Source organism: Macrobrachium nipponense, chromosome 7 (assembly GCF_015104395.2).
Source record: "Macrobrachium nipponense isolate FS-2020 chromosome 7, ASM1510439v2, whole genome shotgun sequence".
Lineage (NCBI taxonomy): Eukaryota > Metazoa > Arthropoda > Malacostraca > Decapoda > Palaemonidae > Macrobrachium > Macrobrachium nipponense.
This window is the reverse complement of record NC_061109.1, coordinates 103,673,790-103,697,917: the sequence shown is the minus strand read 5'-3', so window position 1 is coordinate 103,697,917 and position 24,128 is coordinate 103,673,790. Positions and strand designations below refer to the sequence as shown.

At 39.6% G+C, this 24,128-nt stretch overlaps 1 protein-coding gene across 1 annotated transcript in view; it reads left to right on the top strand.

Annotated features, from left to right (window-relative positions):
• The window catches only part of LOC135217114 (CDK-activating kinase assembly factor MAT1-like), a 116,199-nt gene that overhangs the window by 67,974 nt on the left and 24,097 nt on the right, over positions 1–24,128 (top strand). The window contains exons 3-4 of the mRNA XM_064252816.1: positions 1,036–1,223; positions 19,013–19,148. Of these exons, the coding sequence (XP_064108886.1) occupies positions 1,036–1,223; positions 19,013–19,148 (324 nt within the window). The remainder of the gene's footprint in view (positions 1–1,035; positions 1,224–19,012; positions 19,149–24,128) is intronic.

Sequence of the window (24,128 nt, the reverse complement as noted above, 5' to 3'; positions counted from 1 at the left end):
TTTAAAATACAATAGTAATATGAGAATGCATACAATATTATTGGATATAGTGAAGTACAAGTAAAGCATATCTTTTTAAAAGATCTACTGTTTTCCTCCGGTAGTAACTATCGCGATCTGCCGATTTGGGAAAGCATAGACGGTACGCTAATTTTATACCGCGTGTATGATGCGACCCCTTTAAAATTAGCTTCAAAATTAGGTTTCAAAAGTCGCATAATATGCGAGTATATACGGTATATTTTCAGAAGAGCGGCAGGCGGCGGCTTACAAGAACGAACGTGAAAAATATTCTATTTGATAACGTGGAGGGCAGTTTCAAAAGCTGCCTTTGTATCATATGTCTGCGCAGAAATATAAATACCCTGTACGTAATACATTTTTATACATCTTAAACATAAAAGCATGAACATTTATAAAATCGACACATCGATTGCTAAATTTGCACTTTTTTTTTTTTTTTTTAACTAGAACAAACATGAAAAAACATCCTATCTGATAACATGAAGGGCAGCTTCGAAAGCTGCCTTTGTATCATATTTCTGTGCCGAAATAAATAATACCCTATACTTAATACATTTTCATACACATTTTAAACATAAAAGCATGAACATTTATAAATCGACACATCCATAGCTAAATTTGCACTTATTTAACTTGATATTTTTGGCATAGAACAGTGTCAGAGACATATATTACCCTAATACGTATCTATGTAATAACTCTCAATAAAATTTTTAATATCATTTACATAACCTTTATGGCCTGAACAGTACTATTTCTACAAATGTATGTACTCGTTAGACATAACATCTCTAGAGGCGCTGTTAACCGAAAATTGTGCCGTAAAAATACCTTAAAATTCCTTAATTTTTTTAATGAATATTTTTGACGACAGCCGTAAAACCAATACACCGCTAAGCGATTGCGCTGTTAACCACGGGACGTCTGTATTGCAACTTATACAGTACAGTACCAAAGTCTTGACAGTTTAAAGTGTAGTTATATTCCTTAAAGTAAGTTTTTCTCTTGTAGGTAATGAAAATCTATAATAAGTTTGAGGAGGACTTCGAAACCGCTGCAGAATATGATGACTACTTAGAAGAAATAGAACAGATTGTTTATAATTTGACAAATGATGTTAACCGTTTGGAAACTGAAAAAAAGATGGAAAGCTATGAACGAATTAATAAAGACCAAATCAGAAGAAATTATGGGAAAAAGTAAGTCATAGTTTTGTATTTTGGTTGATTGTAGTGTAGTATTCATGAAAAACAGTTATAATAGAAAGCTTGAAAATATGAAAAATACAGTCATAGTACATGATGTTCTAGATACATGGGCTGTGTCTCAGTATTAGTTTTTAATAGCTAGTTCAAACATTTGCTTGCATGGTTTTTCAGTATTTGCATTGAATTTGCATCTAGAATATTAGTCCCATGGCTCTGAATTAACTCTCATATAAGATAAGGAAACATTGCCACTGCTTATAGATTGTTCTCTTATTGAGTATCAGATACATCATCACCCTTCAAGTATGTACAGTACTGTGCTACATACATGTAATTTTCATTGTTTTTATTTTCTTTACATTCTTTATAGTGTGAGTCTATCCTACTGTTATGGCCAAATGTTTGTTCTGCTTATGAACAAATGACAAATTTTTAATTAATTTGTATTTTTCATAGCAAACAAACCTGATGTCCTAACATTGACTGCCCACCTCTAGCTACCCTTCTTATTTTTCATCCTGTGTTGGAAAAAAGACTGATGCATCACTAAGTTCAAGTGTGGTCTCTGACTCGCTTCTACCTCAACTACATATCAGATGTCAGATGTCACAGATTCCCTGCATGTACAATTTTTTTTATTGTTTTTAACTTTTTCCAGCTGGTGCCAGAAGATTTATCCTACTGTTAAGACCTCAAGTTTGTTAGCTATGAAAAATACAAATTAATTAAAATTTTCATTGTGTTGTCACTCGCATGGTCTAAAAGGTTGTGACCAAGCAAGGGAACAAATGGATTAACATTCCTTGAGAGATTAGAGAAATGAACTTGCTCTCTATCACCAAGCCATTTTGGTTGGTGAGACGTACCTGTGTACAGTCCGATTAATCAACCGATATCGTGCGTTTAACATACAACTAGAAAACTAATTATACCTAGAAGTGTTTGTGATTTGTCGGTGATAAGATTAGTGTGAGAATAGTAGGATTAAGCGTCTACTAAGTTAGTTTATCAAGTGAATTATTGTAAATTCGATCAGGATGGCAGCAAGCTACAACTGTGGGAAGCAATGGCAAAATCTTGCTTGCCTTTTAGATATGCAAATATGATGAATTACCAGGAAGGGAGCTGGCATTTCTCATCTATGAGATCAATAACAGCCCAAACCAAAAAGATGCAAAAGTATTCATAAACATATTGGAAGGATATGATCCTTCAAACTGGAACGAGTCAGCAGAAAATATTATAAAAATAATTGAAGGAGTACCAAATAAAATTCAAGTGGTCAAGAGACTTATAAGAAAATTTACATCAATCAACACATTCCAACAAAAAAAGAATAGATGAACATTGGGAATATACTAATTGATGCAATAGGAAAAAGAATGCCTGAAGCATGCAAACTGTGTAAGGTGTGGTATAGCATAGTGTATCCACAAAATCTGATCAGAAAATGCTATGCATGCAACATACCCACACATCCTCAATGCGCAGAAGTCTAGCAAAATACAAGTAAGGATACAAGGGTATTTTGCTCAACATGTCTGTCATGGATAGATAATGTTATTAAATCGAGACTTAATGTGCAAATAGTAGAGGATGAAGATGAGGAAGAAGAGGAAAATGGAAAAAAGAAAATAAAAATGAAATGATAGAAAAAAATAATGAGAACAAAGAGCAGGACAAGAGTATGGATGCAGAGATACTCATAGATACAACATATGAGGCAATACAGCAGCATACATATGATGAAATAAATTACGACATGACAACACAAAATAAAATCCCGAAGAGGCTTTACCCAGATCTTCATACTGATGGGAAAGAGTAAGAAAAAAAGGGAAAAGAAGACATAGTCTGCACCCTTTTGAAAAGAGGGAATTGCAGATTCGGTGAAAGATGTTACTACAAACATCCCAAGGTATGTCACAATTATGAGATTTATTGCAAATGTGCACACCTAGAAGGCTATGAGGTTGAATGCGCAGAATCTACATCCAAAAATATGCAAAAACTTAAAAGAAGGAAAAGGATGTAAGTTCAACAAAAAATGTAAATTCATGCACCCTGTAGCCATTAATCAAAATCATTTAAAAAATAAAATCCAAAATAAAAAAGAAACAAATAAAGAAAGGAACAAAGTACATGAGGAGAAGGAAAAAAACAAGCCATCACCGCGCTATGGAGTGTCAGTATTGAGAATGCAAGCATCAGCTCCAAGATACAGTGCAAGGAACAAGCACTGTATATCTGATGCCAGGGGATGGTGCAGATACAGAGAAAATGGCAGATTCATACACAAAATGAATAATTATGAAGAAGGACTAATCCAAACTTAAAAAAAAAAAATAGATATAATGAATATAAGTGAAACCTGGTATTCCCAAGATATTGGTAATGATGATCAGATAAAGGGCTTTCAAACTTATAGATCAGATAGAAAAAATAGGATTGTTCCAACACGTTATACAAACCCTCAATCCTTTACATAAGGAATTACTATTCAGCGCCAGCTGGACAGGTCGTAAGATTTACTAACAAGGTAGTTCGATGGTCGGGAGTCCCGCCTGACTGGAGGTTAACTTATCACTTTGCTTTTGACCGCCGTCGGGTGAAGACGTGTGCTAACTGCTCTGCCCACCTCTGTCGTGAGTTTGGTTTTCTACAAAGCTGGATTACTTCAACCCTTTTTCTATTAGAATAGTTGTGGAGGTGACTGTAAGTACTTTGTAATTATTAGTTTGTTTATTGTTCGTGGTTGCATCGCTGATCATGCAGTCCCACAAATCAGAGAAGCCCCCTTGCCCCCCATCCAACCGGAGAGTGTGCCCTGGAGTGGGAGGCCGTAAGTGTGGGACTTTTAGGTCCAACGAGACTGTGGACCCTCATCCCTTATGTTCGAGTCGCCGAGGGCGTGAATGCTCTCGGTCTCTGACTTGTATTGTTTGTCTCTTGGTAGGAGTTGCAGTGGGAGTTGTATAAGAAGAGGAAGAAGCCGCGTAGGGCCGCCAAGGTGTCATCGGAAAGCTCTCCCTCGACACCTTTAGTGACCGACACGTCATAATCTTTCCTTCTTCCTCGTCAGCTCCTGCTGATGGCTCTCTCCCCTTCTGGGGACGTGTCCCCCTCCGCCTCTTCACTTGATTTGTCGAGTGCAGAGGAAGGAGGGCAACTCCCCAACCTTGAGTTGTACTCGGGGGCTTCTGTCTGTTCAGGGTGGGATCCTTCCCCCTCTGAGCAAACAGAACCCCCCCCCCCCCCCCATTAACCCGACTGTTGCTTCTTCAGGTGTGTCTGCCTCCGCGGTTGGAGATCTCCAGCAGGTGTGGCGATCTTTGAGTCTTCTGGACACTCTGAGTATTCAGGAGCTGATTCATCATCTGGCTGCAGCCCCGGTCACTCACAGGGGTGGAGACGAAGACAACCACAACCGTGTCGACACCAGGTTATGCCGCTCCACCAAACTTGGTGTACACCCAGCACGTGACTATGGTCACCCCTTCGGCCACGGTACAAGCTCTGCTGCCATACGTGCCCCGGAGGGAGATGGTACCTCCTCCCCCTGGGTTTGCTGTCCTCGCCCCGCCCCCTGATTTTGTGTGCCCGAAGAGCCCTCCCCTGGACCGTCCTCCTGTAGCTGTCACTGTACCTGCTGCCTCAGTTCCTGCCCGTGGAAGTGCTGCGGCTCCCGCAGATCCCTCTGGACAGGTGGAGTTGGGCAGTGTTGCCACCGCAACTGCCCCAGCTCCATCCTGGTTGGAGGACTTGTCTGCTGTCCTGAAGAAGCTGGCGAAGAAGAAGTCCAGGAAGAAGAGGAAGGTGTCGTCGTCTTCTTCGTCTTCATCTTCATCGTCGTATTCTGCCGCCTCTTCACCCTCGACTTCCAAGGACCCCCAGCCAAGGAAGAAGAAGGTGGCCTCGCCTCCCCTAAGAAGTCTTGCTCAGAGACTTCTAAGGGTCTCTCCCACTCTGGCGGGCCAGTAGGGTCTTCCGCTGGTCCTCCCATTCCTCTGGGAACAGGGCCTGTCTCTCCTTCCTCAGGGAAAAAGAAGACGGGGACTGTAGAGGTATCAGCTACCGCTGGTACCTCTGCTCCCGAGTGTACGATCAGCGTGCAGCCAGGAACCAGACGTCTGAGCATACTCACCATCAGGATCCAGGCACAGAGCGGAAGGTTGGCAAGAGTCGCTCATGTGACTCTAGCCAGACCGGCGATCGCTCTCGCAGCGATCCCCCGGTTCCCAGGGTTGACGTGACTGTCTGACCAGACTGTTCACATGCCAAGGCTGGGAAGAGGTCCCCCCGGTCACCAGGACCAGCCTCGGCTGCTTATGGTACCGTGGCGCGTCGCGAGGACGGTGCTCGCTCTCACCACGTTAGCGGACACTACCAGTCACCCGACGCTACCATAATCGCCACCTCGGGTTGACGATCACCTGCAGTCCTCCCAGCCTGCCGGGTCTGCTGGTAGGCAGGGCAGGAGCATCAGGTCTTCCTCACCTGTCCCTTCAACCTCCTCGGGCTACACTTGGGGGAGCGAGGCGAACAGGAGTGACCACAAGGAGTGTGCTCCTTACGGTCTGGCCACGAGGAGTCTGGCGAGGTTCTTCCTCCTGAAGGAAGTGTCTCGGGAGGCGATCGGCCTGGATAGATGTGACGGTCCATCGCCCTTGACGCGATCACCCCCGAGATACAGAGGTCCTTTGCAGAGGTCATTGCGCTGATTCGTCAGCACAACGACCTCAGGGAAGGATCGGTGTTTACTCCCTCTGACCCTCCATCAAGGTTAGAGTCGTTCTGGGGGCCTAAGAAGGAACTCAGAGCAACGGTGGGACTACCCCGGTCCACCTTGGCTGACGATGTGTTGGACCAAGTGAACGCTCTCATTTCCGGACAGGAGGAATCACTCAGGTCCAGCAGGTCGGACAAGCTCCTTCCCCCTCCTCTGCCTTGTCAGCGGCGCTTCTACGTGCCTTCGGTAGACCAGTTGCTGACCAAGCAGGTTGATCCGGAGATAACTCCAGGAGTGCCTCTTCATCACCTGCTATCTGAGAACCTCAGGTTCCACAGCTAGAGGCATCGTCCATGGAATCTACTGCCATAGCAGCTTTCCAGGCTGTCTCCTGGCTGGAGCTGTGGTCCCTCACAGTACAGACGGCCCTCAGTTAGCGGCAGGGGTTCCGTTCCTGGCCGCCGACGCTAAGTGATTTTCGATGCTAAGCAATTTTAAAGCCTACAGCTGCTGTACACCTTCTTTCAAAATTCTAGACCAGTTAACAGCGCCCTAGACCAGTCAAACGGCGCCTTAATCCCACATTGGCGCAATAAGTAAAATTATATTTAGGTAGTATAGATCTATAGAATTTACTGTACAGTACATTAGAGTATATTATAAATACTGTAAAGTGAAAAAAGCCTAGCTTTAATTCTTTTGGTGTCTAGAGTATGTAAAGATATAATAAGGTTTTATACAGTATACAGGTAGCTGTAGTGTTCAAGTCACGATAATTCGTCTTACAATAATCCGATTTCATGAGACCAAATTACAATAGCCTAACTTTATCCCATCTTCTAGTTACATAAGTTAAAAAACAGCAATAGAGAATGATGAAAGTAGGGTTTTAACGTTATAGTCGTTGCATAAACGTGCACAGCCATGAACAAAACAACCGAACGTGAAACAACTTTTTTTTTATTCTTCTTCTAAGTACAACTGAATTCGACAACATCCGTTTGGCTTGTATTTCAATCATCGTACTATAGTACACTATTACCATAGTTGTTATAAATGATGTTATGTAGAATAGAACTGAGATATCTTAACCCTTTAACGCCGATTGGACATATTAAATGTCGACAAAAATTATCTGTCGGGTGCCGAACCAACGTATGGTACGTCGATATAAAAAAGTTTTTTTTTTAAATTCGCGGAAAAATAGTTATAGGTACTAGGCAAAAAATTTTGAATCACGCGCCTAGGTGGATGCTGGGAGCTCACGGATCAAGCTGTTGTTTTGTTTACAATCGTTACCCAGGCGCGCAAGCGCAGATTTCTTCTCGCATTAAAAAGCATCAGCAACACATCTTGGGAATTATTTCGTCACTTTGACATAATTTTTGCACCATTTTATATTAGCCATTACATAGAGTTTTATATATGAAAATGTGTGCAATTTTATGTAGAATACAACCAAAAACAACTCATGATTGTAGCTTTTATCAGTTTTGAAATATTTTCATATACATAACGATAAGTGCCAAAATTTCAACCTTCGGTCAACTTTGACTCTACCGAAATGGTCGAAAAATGCAATTGTAAGCTAAAACTCTTATATTCTAGTAATATTCAATCATTTACCTTCATTTTACAATGAATTGGAAGTCTCTAGCACAATATTTCGATTTATGGTAAATTTATGAAAAAAACTTTTTCCTTACATCTGCGCGGTAACTCTTCCGAAAAAATCATAAATTTTTTCGTCCAATTGTCGTAATGTTTGCACAGTTTTTGTTAGCCGTTACATAGAGTTTTATATATGAAAATGTGTGCAATTTCATGTAGAATACAACCAAAAACAACCCATGCTTGTAGTTTTTATCAGTTTTGAAATATTTTCATATAAATCACGATAAGTGCCAAAATATCAACCTTTGGTCAACTTTGACTCAACCGAAATGGTCGAAAAACGCAATTGTAAGCTAAAACTCTTACATTCTAGTAATATTCAATCATTTACCTTTATTTTGCAACAAATTGGAAGTCTCTAGCACAATATTTCGATTTATGGTGAATTTATGAAAAAAAAAAAACTTTTTCCTTACATCCGCGCCGTAACCCTTCCGAAAAAAATCAAAAATTTTTTCGTCCGATTGTCGCAATGTTTGCACCATTTTAAATTAGCTGTTACATAAAGTTTTATATATGAAAATGTGTGCAATTTCATGTAGAATACAACTAAAAACAACCCATGGTTGTAGCTTTATCAGTTTTGAAATATTTTCATATAAATAATGATGTGCCAAAATTTCAACCTTCGGTCAACTTTGACTCAACTGAAATGGTAAAAAAACACAATTTTAAGCTAAAACTATTACATTCTAGTAATATTCAATAATTTACCTTTATTTTGCAACAAATTGAAAGTTGCTAACACAATATTTCGATTTATGGTGAATATATGAAAAAAAAACTTTTTCCTTACATCCGCATGGTAACTTCTGAAAAAATCTGAAATTCTTTCGTCCGATTGTCGTAATGTTTGCACCTTTTTAGATTAGCTGTTACATAAAGTTTTATATATGAAAATGTGCACAATTTCATGTAGAATACAACTAAAAACAACCCATGGTTGTAGCTTTTATCAGTTTTGAAATATTTTCATAATAAATAACAATAAATAGAAAAATTTGACCTTTGGTCAACTTTGACTCGACCGAAATGGTTGAAAAACGCAATTGTAAGCTAAAACTCTTACATTCTAGTAATATTCAATCATTTACCTTAATTTTGCAACAAACGGGAAGTCTCTAGCACAATATTTCGATTTATGGTGAATTTTTGAAAAAAGCTTTTTTTTTTTACGTTCGCGCATTACGGATTCATGCATCATGTTGTGATAACATTTTCTCTGTGTTGCTTTGATTGTTTTACAATTTGTTATATACCAAAATCCTCGCAATTTAGTGTACAATACAACAAAAGAATAATTAACTCATTAGCTTTAACCGTTTTGCTCACGGCGCTATTTGTATAAAATTATATATAAAAAAAATTTTGCGCTGTCATATATTCCAATATTTATATATGATAATGATATTTATTTTCATTTCTGATGGTTGCATACTAAACTTCAGGCAATGACAAAAAAATGAGCCAAAATTGAACTCTTAATCTTGAAAATTAAGCATGCTGTGATTTAAAAAAAAAAACTTTTTATCTGCTTCAGCGCTCACTCGCGAACGCCGCCGGCATACGGGAGACACTTTTGGAAATACCGGCTCGGTGTTTAAGGGTTAATGTAATAACTTTATTCGCTATAGATCAAAGATCAATTGGGAAATATACTGTTAAATTTAAACCTAGTTATAACTGAAGCTAAGAAAACTGTTCAAGCTGCTAATGGCTATTATCGTGCATCGGCAACAAGGATAAAACTCCAGTAAACGTATGCCATCAAACACAACTGTAGATAAAATTTAGATAAAATCATTTTAATCTAAACTACTGGGCTTGAAAGAACACATTTTACTGTTGGTTTCACGCCCATATAAGATAAATAACGTAAATTTTGTATTATGATGATATAAAGGAAAATTGAGAACAGAATTTCATAAATTTTTTACGCAATAAATATGCCACCAATGTAATCTGTTAACAAAAAAAAAAAAAGTCACAATCACAACGAGACTTATTCAATTCATATTTCCCCCTAAAAACACGTCGTATAAGGAAAAATAAACTTGTCTCACATACGTCAAGTATCTAGATATTCGTTTTGCCAACTAGGAGCAAGAAAACTTGCTCAGAATTGCGTTAAATATGGCGAAACAAACTCGTGTTCGCCATCAGTTGATTAACCAAAACATTGGCGCTCCGCCGGAATACTAGCTTAGATTTGCCGTAGTATTTTATAATACAATAATATGAGAATACATACAATTTTATTGGATACAGTGAAGTAATGTATAACTTTTTAAAGGATTTATGGAAAAGATGCATAAATAATAAAATAACACCATGCATTTTTCGGAACAGTGGCGGACAAGAACGAACATGAAAAAACATCCTCTGACAACGTGGAGGGTAGTTACAAAAGCTGCATTAATTTGTATCATATTTATGTACAAAAATAAAAATACCCTATATGTAATATATCTTCATACACATTTTAAACATAAGAGCATGAACATTTATAAAATCAACACATCGATCGCTAAATTTGCACTCTTGTTAACTCTATATTTTCGGAAGAGCGGCAGGCAGCTGCTTACAAGAATGAATATGAAAAAACATCGTATTTGATAACGTATTTGATATTTATGTGTAGAAATAAAAATACCTATACGAATACATTTTCGTACACATTTTAAACATAAAAGCATGAACATTTATAAATCGACATATCATAGCTAAATTTGCACTCATTTAACTCTATATTTTTGGCATACAACAGACAGAGGCATATATTTTACCCTAATACCTATGTAATAACTCAATACAATTTTTTAATATCATTTGCATAATCTTTATGGGCTGAACGGTATTTCTACAAATGTATGTACTTGTTAGACATGACGGCGCTAGCGGCGCTGTTGACCGAAAATTGTGCCGTAAAAATACCTTAAAATGCCTTATTTTTTTAATGAATATTTTTTACGACAGCCGTAAAACCGATTCGCCGTTGAGCAATTGCGCCGTTAACTGCGGGCCGCCTGTATCCAGAGTAGCAGCCTCCTCGGAACCTATCGTTCCCGAGGAAGACTCGGCGTTTGGGAGACTGCGAATCTGGAGGTAGGGTCATCTCCTACCTCGCCCACCAGACAGCCAACCTGGTTCAGAGGAGACGGGTGTCAGTCCTGACTCGGGTAACCAGAGCAGCCGGTCGAGAGGTAATGTTAGGTCTACGTAACGGACCGTTGCTGGGTTTCTCCTCTCTCTTCCCCAGAGAGATGTTGGACACTGCGGTGGAAAAGCAGAGAACTGAGGGCAGTGACCGCCTAGTATACCAGGCAGTTTCGAAGTCTTCTGGGCAGTCTCAATCAACTGCGGCCAAGCCTTGGGGCTTGGCTAGCTCTTCCTCCGCTCCTAAGACGCTAGCACCGTCGAGGGTAGCACAAGGAAAGACCCAGCCTTCCTCTTTCACTTCGAGAAGTGAGCAGCAGCTCTCCTCTCAAGCCTCCTCTCACGGGAGAGCGGCTAAGCGAAAGGGCAAGAGAGGGAAATACTAGGGACGGCGTTCCCCCTCACCTGCTGCCGGAAGTGGGGGGTTGCCTGGCAAGCCATTGGGCAACTTGGCAGCGCTACGGAGCCGAGACCTGGGTAGCGGATGTCCTTCGGGAGGAATACCTACTGCCCTTTGAGTTGAGGCCACCCCTCACCTCACACCTGGTCCACTTTCAGACGTACGTCCCCGGTTCTGCCAGGGATGTAGCACTGAAACAAGAAGTGAAGACCATGCTGAGCAAAGAAGTTGTGGAGATTATGCGAGATTAGTCACCAGGTTTCTACAGCCGACTCTTCCTGGTGGAGAAGTCTACGGGGGGCTGGAGACCAGTGATAGATCTCTCTCCCTTCAACCGTTTCGTTCACCAGACTCGGTTCACAATGGAAACAGCACGCTCAGTGCTCGATTCCATTAGGGAGAACGATTTCCTGCTTTCGGTGGACCTGAAGGATGTGTATTTCCAGATACCCATCCACCAGTCTCCCAGGAAGTACCTCCGATTTATCCTCAACGGGACAGTGTACCAATTCAGGGCACTTTGTTTCGGTCTCTCAACCGCCCCACAGGTGTTTACCCAAGTGTTCACTCTTGTGTCGGCTTGGGCCCATTCAGTCGGGGTAAGTCTGATGAGGTATCCCGATGATTGGCTGGTCCTGGCGAGCTCCTGTTCGCAGTTGCTACAGGACAGAGATCAACTCCTCGACTTATGCCACGATCTGGGGATTGTGGTAAATGTCGAGAAGTCAGATCTAGAACCCAAGCAGAGGATAAAGTACCTGGGCATGCTGATCGATACCTTAGCAGCACGAGTCTTCCCTGCAGACTCTCGGATCAGCAGGTTCAGGGAGGTAGCCAGACAGTTCCTGTCATTACAGGAACAGTCAGCTCAGCAGTGGCAAGTCGTGATCGGTCACCTGTCGTCACTAGAGAAGTTCGTCTGCTGGTCACAGGCTCGGGATCCACAATCCTTCGTGGGTCCTCTCACGGAGGGAGTGGGGAGGACCTTGCCTGGTGGCTAGACGACAGGAACCTCTTAATAGGAGTGCCCCTGCGCACTCCCCCTCTGGAGATGCTTCTGTTCTCAGACACATTGACCGAGGGTTGGGCCGCACACCTGGTAGAATTGTTGGTTGGAGGAGTGTGTAACCATCACCACAGGCACCTTCACATCAACTTCCTGGAACTCAAGGCTGCATTCCTCGCACTCCAAGAGTTCCGGGAACAACTAATGGGATGCTCAGTGGTGTTGATGAGCGACAACACCATGGTAGTGACATACGTCAACAAACAGGGGGGCCTAGTGTCCAGTGTTGCCATCAAAACTTTTCAGTTCCCGCTGGCCAGAGCCCTAAAACCCGCTAGATTTGGACTTGAAACCGCGATTTTTACAGGATATACTTTACAGCTACAAAAAAGGGTCAACGCTAAACTATAAGTATCTTGTGTAAAATTATATCGTCTAATACATCTACATCTCTCTCTCTCTCTCTCTCTCTCTCTCTCTCTCTCTCTCTCTCTCTCTCTCTCTCTCTCTATATATATAATATATATATATATATATATATATATATATATATATATATATATATATATAATGCACATGATTATTAACATTGTATGTTAAAAAGGATGAAAATAAGTTTTAGATTGGTTATGTGGAATTCAACACTAAATGCACAGACAGACAAATCCAATGTTTACCTTTGTCAATATGTCAAAAAAACAGCAGATCTTCATGGCCATCGAATGATTCTGGCTCCTCCTCCTCCCCTTCCGTCCCGTGAACTGCTGCTGCTGCTGCTTTTGATGTTCTGATGTATGTCTCTTTAGTTCCAATCATATTCAAAACATTTGGCGGCACATCATAATTAAAGCAGGTTTTCCCATGTCTTTTTAGCCCTGAACGGATCCCAAGAATAGCATTCATCATTTTTGTCTGCATTCTATTTCTTATCTTATTTTTCACAAGATTCATCTGGCTAAAAATTCTCTCAACCTCTGCGTTTGAATGGGGTAGCACCAAGACGGATATTGCAAATCTTCCCAATTCCTTAAATGGATTACTATTAGATGAATCTCTATACTGAAAAACTTCATTCCAAAACTTAACAGTTTGACCAACTTCTTTCCATTTAATAAAAGTTAGGTCCTTCCACTGGTTATCAATAATCGTAATTTCTGCAGGGGAAACTTTTAATAGCTCCATCAATGGAATGAGAGAATCTTTGACAACACTAAGAGAATTTTTAACAGATAGCAACGACATGTGCTGAAGAATCTTAACATTATCTGGTAACCGCTGACGAATCTCTTTTATAAGTATGGTAATGAACTTAATGCATCGTGCTCTCATATTTTTTTCTAAAACGTCAGAGAATCCTTTTTGTTGCAGACTTTGAATTTCTTTCTCAAACTGATAACCAAGGTATGGCTTGGGGTCTAGAAACTCGCTAATGTTACCTTCCAGAGGGTCAACTTTTGCAGTAGGTATCACAACTTTGTTCATTAAAGATTTTAAAACCATCACAAGATCATCATGAAGTTTTGTCGGATCAGATTCGTTTGATTCAAACGATTTGTTAACTCTCTGGATGTCTTTCAATACTGGTAATAGAAACTTAAGGAAAGCAAGATTCTGACCATCATTGTACATTTCATAAAGCATCTGCGCCATAAAACATCTTTCCTTATTACGTACAATGTCAAAGTGGGTTTTAAGCTCTAACCACTGATCATGGATTCTCTCTACAGCTGTTGCAATAGAAAGCCATCTGGTTTGGCATGATTGTACAATTTTTAATGGATCATGATTTTCATTGATTAGATTATAAATCTTCTGGTATGCTGTCTGACGTAATGGTGATCGAGAAAACCAGTTATAGGTTTCACTAATAATATAATCCAAATTTCTTGGAAGAACCTCAGCTGCAGCAGCAGAGACGGCCAGTTGTAGAGAGTGACATACACAACGAATCAAAACAAGATTGTGGACCTCTACCTTCAACTGTTCATAGACGCCATTATTCACACCTACCATAACACTGGCATTGTCTGTTCCAAGGCCTTTCAAGTTTTTGATATTCAGTCCAAAATCATACAGTCTCTTTCAAGGCAGCCACAATTCCACTTGCATTGCATTCTTCTAATTTTGTTAAACTTAGAAAAGTAGACACTATCTGGCCTCTCGTTTCGTCATAGAAAATTATTGCTATTCCAAGATATTTGTTAACGCTGATATCTGTTGATTCATCTATCAGTAAACTAAAAGGACTATCACCAACCGAATTCTTCAAGTCACTCTTGAAATGAGGATACAAAACATTCTTTAGTATAGCACTACACTTGGATCTCTTGATCTTTGTCATCGATGCTATTTTGCTATCACTGAAGCATGCCTTGCATAAATCATTCAAGTGATCGCAAGTTGATACTGAGGTATGTTCTGCAATAAACAATGCTATACGCCCTTCTGCAATCTGAGTTTCACTTGATTTTGTCAAAGGCTGAAATGGTATTGTAAGCTGTCTTGCGTTGGATGAATCAGCATTTGCCCTGTGTTTTTTTGTTTTCCCGTGAGCTTTAAAATCACATAACTTAGGCGCAAGAACACACTGACAAAATTTACAACTAGGTACACTTTCACCACTTCCCTTCTTTTTTTCAGTTAACCAATGTTTTAATTCTTCATCTTGAAGCCACTCCCTTCGGAATTTCTGTGTATACTGCGTCTTGGGCATTTTGAATCTAGATTCAATATGCGATCGTCTATCTCAATTAACAAAGGTCAACGACTGACTTGCGCGAGTCCGATCACACTCTATGAAGTCTACAACTGAATGAAATGAACTAATGTTTGGCAGCGATGGAAATCATGGTTCAATATTATCTTGTTTTTCAATTTCTGTCTCAGTAGCAAACACGTGATTTGCTCTAGGGGCAGATTACTGTCTCCTCCTTCCAATCAGGAAAAACACAGGAGTTGTCACCACAGGCAAAACTAAGTCTTAATGAAGGATATATAAAGACCAAATCTGAGTGCATCCCTTAATTCATATGCTCTGGACTTGGGTAGAAAGAACGACCTCCCATTAGAAGCGATGCCAATTCTTCCTAATTCCACACACACGTCTCAATTAAAAGTGGTGAAATATCATAGATGTGGCACAAATGTCGCCATGCCCGGCAGGTCACCGTTTATAGGATTAATGACTTTGGTTGTAGCACCCACAAGGGAATTTCCTCCTCGAAAGTCAAATGCGGACGTCCTAAAGTCAAACCAATTTACGAGCGGACTCCGAGCCCATTTGCGACAGATCCTTCTGACCATTTTAATCCACACCTGGCTTGACCTTTTTAATCGATGGGCAGACTAAGATAAAAGAGAAAGGGTAGTTTAATTCCCTCGCTAACCCAGATTGAATGGTCAAAGTATATAATCCTTTAATTTGGTACTGTCCCTCTAAATTGTTTTCTTCATTTTTGTTTTGTAAACCAATTTCATGCAGCACTTTACGAAATGATATAGTTGGTAACTTTGTGGCAACTGTTAGTACTTGCACTGCAAGTTTCAAGTATCGAAAATTCTAAAAAAAATTATTTTTTAGTGAATCAGATTGGAATAAAATGATTTATGAAATAAAACCTATTAAAAAGGAAAAAAAAAAATCCAGAAAACCGCTAAACATTTTCAAACACGGCTAACTTTCCCGCTAGCCGCTAAACCCACTTTCTTCCCGCGAGACTGAAGCAAAAAGATCCAGATCTAGCGGGAAAACCGCTAAAATGGCAACACTACTAGTGTCCCTCCTGTTGCACCAGTTGACGATGCAGGTGCATGAGTGGGCCGTAGCTCACTCGGTAGAGCTGTCAGCCAGATACATTCCAGGCAAGAGGAATGTAGTTGCAGACGAACTCAGCCACCAGAATCAGGTGATTGGAACCGAATGTTCTCTTCACCCAGACATGGTGGAAAGTTCTTCAACCTGTGGGGGCATCCAGTAGTGGATTTGTTCGCCACCCGGCACAACAGAAAACTTCAGGTTTTCTTCTCAGTTGTGCCGGACCCATAGGCAGCTGCAGAGGATGCGTTTCAACACCTGTGGGACAACCTCGTAGTCCCGTTGCTGAATAACCACTGGTTCCATGCAACATAAAAACACCATACAAACAAACAAACAACCTTGTAGTCTATGCCTTTCCCCCATTCTGCCTGATTCGCAAGGTGATCAGCAGGGTGCTGATCACCAGCTATCTTCATGATTCTGGTGGCACGAGGCCATTTGGTATCCGGACCTGCTGGCTCTTCTCTCGGAGGCACTGCGAGAGATTCCCCCATGGCACAACCTGCTGTGTCAACAGCACATAGAACGGTACCACCCGGCTGTTCATTCCCTGTGTCTTCACAGCTGGCGGTTATCCACCATCTCTTGCGATCGAGAGGCTTTTCTCGCCGAACAGCAACAGAGATGGCTGGTTACCTCAGTCAGTCCTCTGCAGCAGTATACCAGGGAAAGTGGTCCATCCTCTGTGGTTGGTGTCGTATACGGGGTCTCTCCGCTCAGAGCCACTCTTCAGCAGGTAGCAGATTTCCTCGTCTTTCTTCACCAAGAGAAGCTCCTCTCTATCTCTGCAGTCAAAGGCTACAGAGCCGCCCTGGCCCTAGTCCTTAAGCTGCGAGGAGTCGATATTGCCTCCTCCTGGGAAATATCTCTCCTAATGAGGAGCTCCGAGAGGTCTTGCCCACCCAGGGAATTCAGGCCCCCGGGGTGGGATGTGACTCGTCCTCAGAAGCTTGACTCGCAGACCTTACGAGCCTCTCCAGGAGACGTCAGACAGGGATCTGACCCTCAAGACCGTCTTTCTGCTGGCCCTGGCATCGGCGAAGAGAGTATAAGAACTCCACGGTCTTTCCTTCGATGTTAAACACTCGAGGGGATGGGGAAAGTTATGCTCGATTTCATCCCAGATTTCATAGCAAAGACTCAGAACCCTTTGGTCCCTGACGCCAGGTTCGAGTACTTCACAATCCCCTCCCTGGAAGACTTCACCAATAATGATGCGGATGAGATGCTGCTTTGTCCTGTGAGGGCGCTATGGCGCTATCTGAAGAAAACTCAACACCTCAGGCCTGAGTGTCGCCGCCTGTTCGTTAGAACCGGGGTGACCAAGAACACTGTTTCTTTCTAGCTTCGTAAGGTAATCCGGAAAGTGTACGACTCGGACAGGAGTGCCAACACCAGTACCTTTCGTCCGAGAGCCCACGAAGTCAGAGGCATTGGTCCATCCCTGCATTCTGCAAGAACTTGTCCATGGCACAGGTGCTGAAGGCAGGGGTATGGGCCAACCAGACCACCTTCACCTCCTTCTACTTTCGGGATATTGCCCACAGGTCCTTGGACACTTATTCCTTGGGACCCTTGGTGGCTGCTCAACACATTGTGTAGCTTACCTAGAGACTGCAGGAATGGAGAGTGAATGAGAGTGTGACTGGCTTCTCTTCCACCTCTTTTTCTTCCCTCTCCCTGCGGGTAGAGGGGTAGCGGTCCTCACGACACTGGACAGGGCGACAGTGCAGGTAAGCTATGTAACCGAGCTCTATTCTATCCCTTTCATTAGGGATAGAAGCATTTATCCGTCCCTTCCCTAGCAAGGGGGGGAAGCGGAGAGAAACCCAATACTTTATAGTTGGCGCTTACATAGAACCTAGTTCTTGCTTGCTATTCATAAGAGGCACGCTTGCCTCCTTCTTATAAGTTGGTCCAGAGGTTTGACCACTGTTGTTGCAGTGCTCACTCCAATCAGTTGGACAGAGGCTAGGTCCCCCCCCCCCCCCCCCCCCCTTTGCTTTTACGACTGGGGAGGGAACCCAGGTTGGGCGAACACCAGTCTGTTCACAAGACTCAGATTCCACCCACCAATAAGTGAGTCTTCCTTATGTAAAGGACCGAGGGTTTGTATAACGTGTCGGAACAAATCACAATTTTTTTTTTAGTAAATTGTATTTTTCCTACCTATACAAACCTGAGGTCCTTTACATATAGTCCCACCTCATGCCACCCCTCACTCTGTTCCTGGGCCTAAAGCAAAGTGGAAGGTTTGCATCCAGTCAGGCGGGACTCCCGACTATTAGCCAAGCAGTTGCTGCCAAACTACCTTGTTATAGAATCTTGCGACAGAGTTCCAGCTGGTGCTGAAATTAATTCCTTATGTAAAGGACCTCAGATTTGTATAGTTAGGAAAAATACAATATACTTTCAAAAATTGTGATTTTTGACAAACATGTTTACTGCAGTACCCCTTCTACCTTACAGTATCTTAAAGTTTGGTAAAGTTGGATTTTATAACCTGACATAAATTCTTTTTTAAATTGACACTTTCCAGCTCAAAAAAAGTATTTTGGAATGGTCTTATAGATCAATCAATTTATCTTGTGGTGATGCATGTTATGTATTTTAGGATGATTAATTATTTTAAACAATACAAGTGTTCTTGGAATGACACTTTATCAACATTTATAGCTTGCTTACTCTATTTCACAACCATGTGTTTTAGTCTAATGTGCAAGTGGCCTAGATTTGTTTATAAAGTATTGAAGCATTGTTAGAAAAAATATACTTTATGAGAAATTTACAAGTTCAGTTGACCCATGCAAAAGCAGTGTTGCATTTTAAATTGAAGGTTTTTAAAAATAGTAAATACACTTTACAGTATGGTATGTGTATCACTGCAGCATTATAAAGTTTTTTTTTTTTTATACCAGTATACTCCTTTAACATTTTAACTATACGTATACTTGAAATTACTAGATTATATTTTAAAAGCTATATTTTACTTAATTAGGAGTAAAGGAGAAGAAGAAATTTTAAGGCAGTTAGACTTGGAAAATGTAATAATAGAAGAGAGAAAAAAGTCTTTAGCAGAAGAAGAAAACCGAGAGAAAAATTTGCGACAGAGGAATAAAACTTCCCTAATCCAGGTATGTAATAATTTTGTTCTAGCTCAGGTACCCATTTTCATTGTTACAAATCAGGCTTTTTATCTTCAAAAATTTTCAGTGAATCTTTGACCCAACCCAAAGTGGACCACTCTTAACAGGATTGACCCTGCCTTCAGTTATGACTTCAATTTCACCTTAGCTTGGGTGGCCTAGCTAACCTCCAGTTTTGTTTTATTCTTCATATCTGTTTTTGTTGTTTTTCTTTTGCATTTTGTATTTTCTGCATTTTTTCATTTTGACAAATTTTAAATTACCATACATTTCCAGTTGATTCTTTTTTGAGTTCATGAATTATGACATATTGTATACATGATATGGTACAGTATTTTGTACAAAAGGTCAGATTATCATATTTTTCAATAATTATTGTATGTCTGGAAACTGTGTTGGTTTCCCTTTTGCTGGCCAGGCATGTGGCTGATTTGAAAACAGTACCTAGGTAAATTCATGCTAAATCAAAATTATTCTACTAGAAAAGGTGTCACCATAAATATTTGATTGTGTTATTAGCATGTATACCTGATTCAGTACAGTATATATATATATTTTAAAAATTTAAACTAACATAAATTAACAATTTATGATTACGTATGTATCTTACTGTACAGTGCCCAGTGCTGAATACGCAATACATGTAGTCTGGGCTAGGAGTAGTGATTTAACATTATCATTTTTATTGTTTTTCTTCATTTTATGCAGTGAAAATTATGACAAAAACACCAAGAAATAAAAAATGAAGAGTGACAATGTTAGAATTCTCTCTCTCTCTCTCTCTCTCTCTCATGAAAGCATAATGCTTACAGTAGTGACATGGAAATGCTTTAGCATTATTTGACACTTTCTTTCAGTCAAGTTTCCACTTGTGAACCATTCATGGTTACATGTGTACCCTACTGTACAGTGAGTGGTGCTAAAGGCTTATTAGCTTGGATTTGGGATTGATGATCTAGCATTATCATTTTATTGTTTTTGTTTTATGCAGTTATTACTTATTATACCCATGGTATTGTAATAGAAATGCTGTAGCATTGTCTGACACAGTTTTGATCATGCTTTTGCTTGTTGGTATTGCACACATGATTCAATCTTTTGTAATATTTCCCCATTTGTAACCATGTAAGAATGATACTGTGTAAGGTGAATCAATTTATACTGAGGGCCAACTGTATACATAATTGAAATAAGATGGCCAGCAGAAACTGAAGCATGTCTTTTTTTAGATTTATTTCCTTCCCCAACATTTCAGAAATACAGTCAGTGGCATAGCTGTCATTCCATCAGGTGTGGGGATGGTGGGCCCTAGAAGGGGGCAAAGATATTTTTAGGGGGCCAAAGAAAATTGCACAAAACTAAAGCACCAATTTTGTAAATAGTAAAATATATTATTCTCAAATGTATGTATCCAAGTGAATGAAGGAAAATAATAGCATAAGTAATTAGTAAACCTGTATTTGAAATTATAGAGCTCAATTTTCAACTAATTATGAACTCTTACTACAGTCGACCCCGCTATTCTCAGACTCGCCTATTTGCGGATTTTTCTATGGACCGTGTATACCCATTATCGCAGAAAATTCGCCTATTCGCAGTATTTTTCACTTAGAAATATTCACAAGTTACTGTATTTTCATATCATTTTTGTTACTAAATGCTCTATTTGTGATAAAACTTGAAAAATACTGGTATAAGCATTTTTAGAGGGTTTTTTGTCTTTTAACTATCAAAATAGGCAGTTCCAAGCATTTTTAAAGGGGCTTCAAGTATTCGCATATTGTAGCCATTCAGGGGGTCTGTAATGTAAATTTCCTCAAAACCTTATATTCAAAACTTACCTTATTTCTATTATCAAGTGGTAATTTCCATCAATAACACAAAAGACTAGTTATGACCCTCCAAAATCTCTTCAAAATTTCAACATTTCCCATTCCTTTGTCCTCATCTCTGCTCGCTGGAAATTTAACTCTTACCAGCAGTAGCAAATTGCATTGCACTTATTCCAAAACTGTAACTAGTTTCAATCACTTCATTGATAACATTAAGTTGAATCAAAATATAATAAACAAACATTTCATTTATGTTATAAACCTATAACCATATCCATTAATTTCTCAGCTCTATATAAGTTATTTAGGTAACCAGGAGAATTTCAACTGGGGGTCCAGGTCCCCTTCCCCCCATAGTGACATCATTGAATCTGTTATCACAGCTAAAAACTAGGGAAAATAAATGAAAAGGAAAATTAAAATATAATATTGTACAGGCGGCCCTCGGTTAGCGGCAGGGGTTCCGTTCCTGGCCGCCAACGCTAAGCGATTTGTTCCAATTCGTAATACAAACCTTTTGGTCCTTTAACAATAGGAATATACGGCGTAGCTGGAATTACGGCCCTTGAATCTTGAACAAGGTGGTTAGGCAGTAACTACCGTGGGGCAGGCTAGCCTACCCGGATGTAAACATTCCACTTTACTTTCAGCCGTCTTCCAATAAAGATGTGTGTTTGTGACCTCCGGCTGACTGGTCGTTGATCTTTTTTCCCGGTGGGATCCTTTTGGTTTATTTTTTGTATTTAAATAATTATGCATATACGGTGTTTGATAGTAATACTAAACAAAGGTTTGTCCTTGGTTTTTCAATCAACCCTTAAACGCCGAAGCGGTATTTTAAAAATCGTCTCCCATATGCCGGCGGCGTTCGCGAGTGAGCGCCGAAGCCGAAAAAATGTTTTTTTCAAAAAATCACAGCACGCTTAGTTTTCAAGAATAAGAGTTCATTTATGGCTCCTTTTTTTGTCATTGCCTGAAGTTTATTAACCCTTTAATGCCGAAGGAGTCTCAGAGTGAGCGCCGAAGCGGAAAAAATATTTTTTTCAAAAAATCACAACGCGCTTAGTTTTCAAGATTAAGAGTTCATTTTTGGTTCCTTTTTTTTGTCATTGCCTGAAGTATAGTATGCAACCATCAGAAATGAAAAAATATCATTATCATATATAAATAATGCGATATATGATAGCGCAAAAACAAAATTTCATATATAATTGTATTCAAATCGAGCTGTGAGCAAAACGGTTGAAGCTAACGAGTTAATTTTTTTTCCGTTGTATTGTACACTAAATTGCGATCATTTTGGTATATAACACATTGTAAAACGACCAAAGCAACACAGAGAAAATATTATCACAAAATTATGCATGAATTCGTGACACTTGGACGTAAAAAGATGTTTTTTTTTTAAATTCACCATAAATCGAAATATTGTTCTAGAGACTTCCAATTTGTTTCAAAATTAAGATAAATGATTGAATATTACTATACTGTAAGAGTTTTAGCTTATAATTGCAGTTTTTGACCATTTCAGACGAGTTAAAGTTGACAATGTTGAATTTTTTTTTAAAATTTTTTTATATGCAAATGTTTCAAAAATGAGAAAAGCTACAACCTTCAATTATTTTTTGTTGTATTCTACATAAAATTGCGCACATTTTAATATATAAAACTCTATGAAATGCCTAATATGAAATGGAGCAAATATTACGAGAATGCGACGTACGCATTTCGGAGATTTGAGGCGGAGAATCCGCGTGCGGAGGGAAGGAAAGTTTTTTTTTTTAAATTCACCATAAATCTAAATATTGTGCTGGAGACTTCAAATTTGTTTCAAAATGAAGATAAATGACTGAATATTACTAGACTGTAAGAGTTTTAGCTTAAAATTGCGTTTTTCAACCATTTCGGTAGAGTCAAAGTTGACCGAACGTGGTTTTTTTTTCTATTTATCCTGATTTATATGCAAATATTTCAAAAAAGAGAAAAGCTTTAACCTTCACTTATTTTTTGTTGTATTTTACATGAAATTGCGCACATTTTCATATATAAAACTTTATGTAACGGCTAATTTAGAATGGTGCAAACATTACGACAATCGGACGAAAAAATTTATATTTTTCGGAAGGATTACCGCGCGGACGTAAGGAAAATGTTTTTTTTTCTCCATAAATTCACCATAAATCGAAATATTGTGCTAGAGACTTTCAATTTGTTGCAAAATAAAGGTAAATGATTGAATATTACTAGAATGTAAGAGTTTTAGCTTAAAATTCCATTTTTCGACTATTTCGGTGAGTCAATTAGTAAGTCATTAGTGACCTATCGTTATTTATATGAAAATATTTCAAAACTGATAAAAGCTACAATCATGGATTGTTTTTGTTGCATTCTACATGAAATTGCGCACATTTCCATATGCAAAACTCTTTGTAACGGCTAATTTAAAATGGTGCAAACATTGCGACTATCGGATGAAAAAATTTATGATTTTTTCGGAAGAGTTACCGCGCCGATGTAAGTAAAAAGTTTTTTCCATAAATTCACCATAAATCGAAATATTGTGCTAGAGACTTCAAATTTGTTGCAAAATAAAGGTAAATGATTGAATATTACTAGAATATAAGAGTTTTAGCTTACAATTGCGTTTTTCGACCATTTCGGTAGAGTCAAAGTTGACCAAAGGTTGAAATTTTGGCACTTATCGTTATTTATATAAAAATATTTCAAAACTGATGAAAGCTACAACCATGAGTTGTTTTAAGTTGTATTCTACATGAAATTGCGCACATTTTCATATATAATACTCCATGTAATGGCTAATATAAAATGGTGCAAAAATTATGTCAAAGTGACGAAATAATTTCTGAGATGTGTCGCTGATGTTTTTTAGTGCGAGAAGTAAGAAATTCGCGCTTGCGCGCCTGGGTAACGATTGTAAACAAAACAACAGCTTGATCCGTGAGCTCCCAGCATCCCCCAAGGCACATGATTCAAAAGTTTTTGCCTGGTAGGCCTGTAAGTATTTTTCCGCGAATTCTTAAAAAAACTTTTTATATCGACGAACCATACGTCCAATCGGCACCCAACAGACAATTTATGTTGACGTATAATACGTCCAATCGGCGTTTAAGGGGTA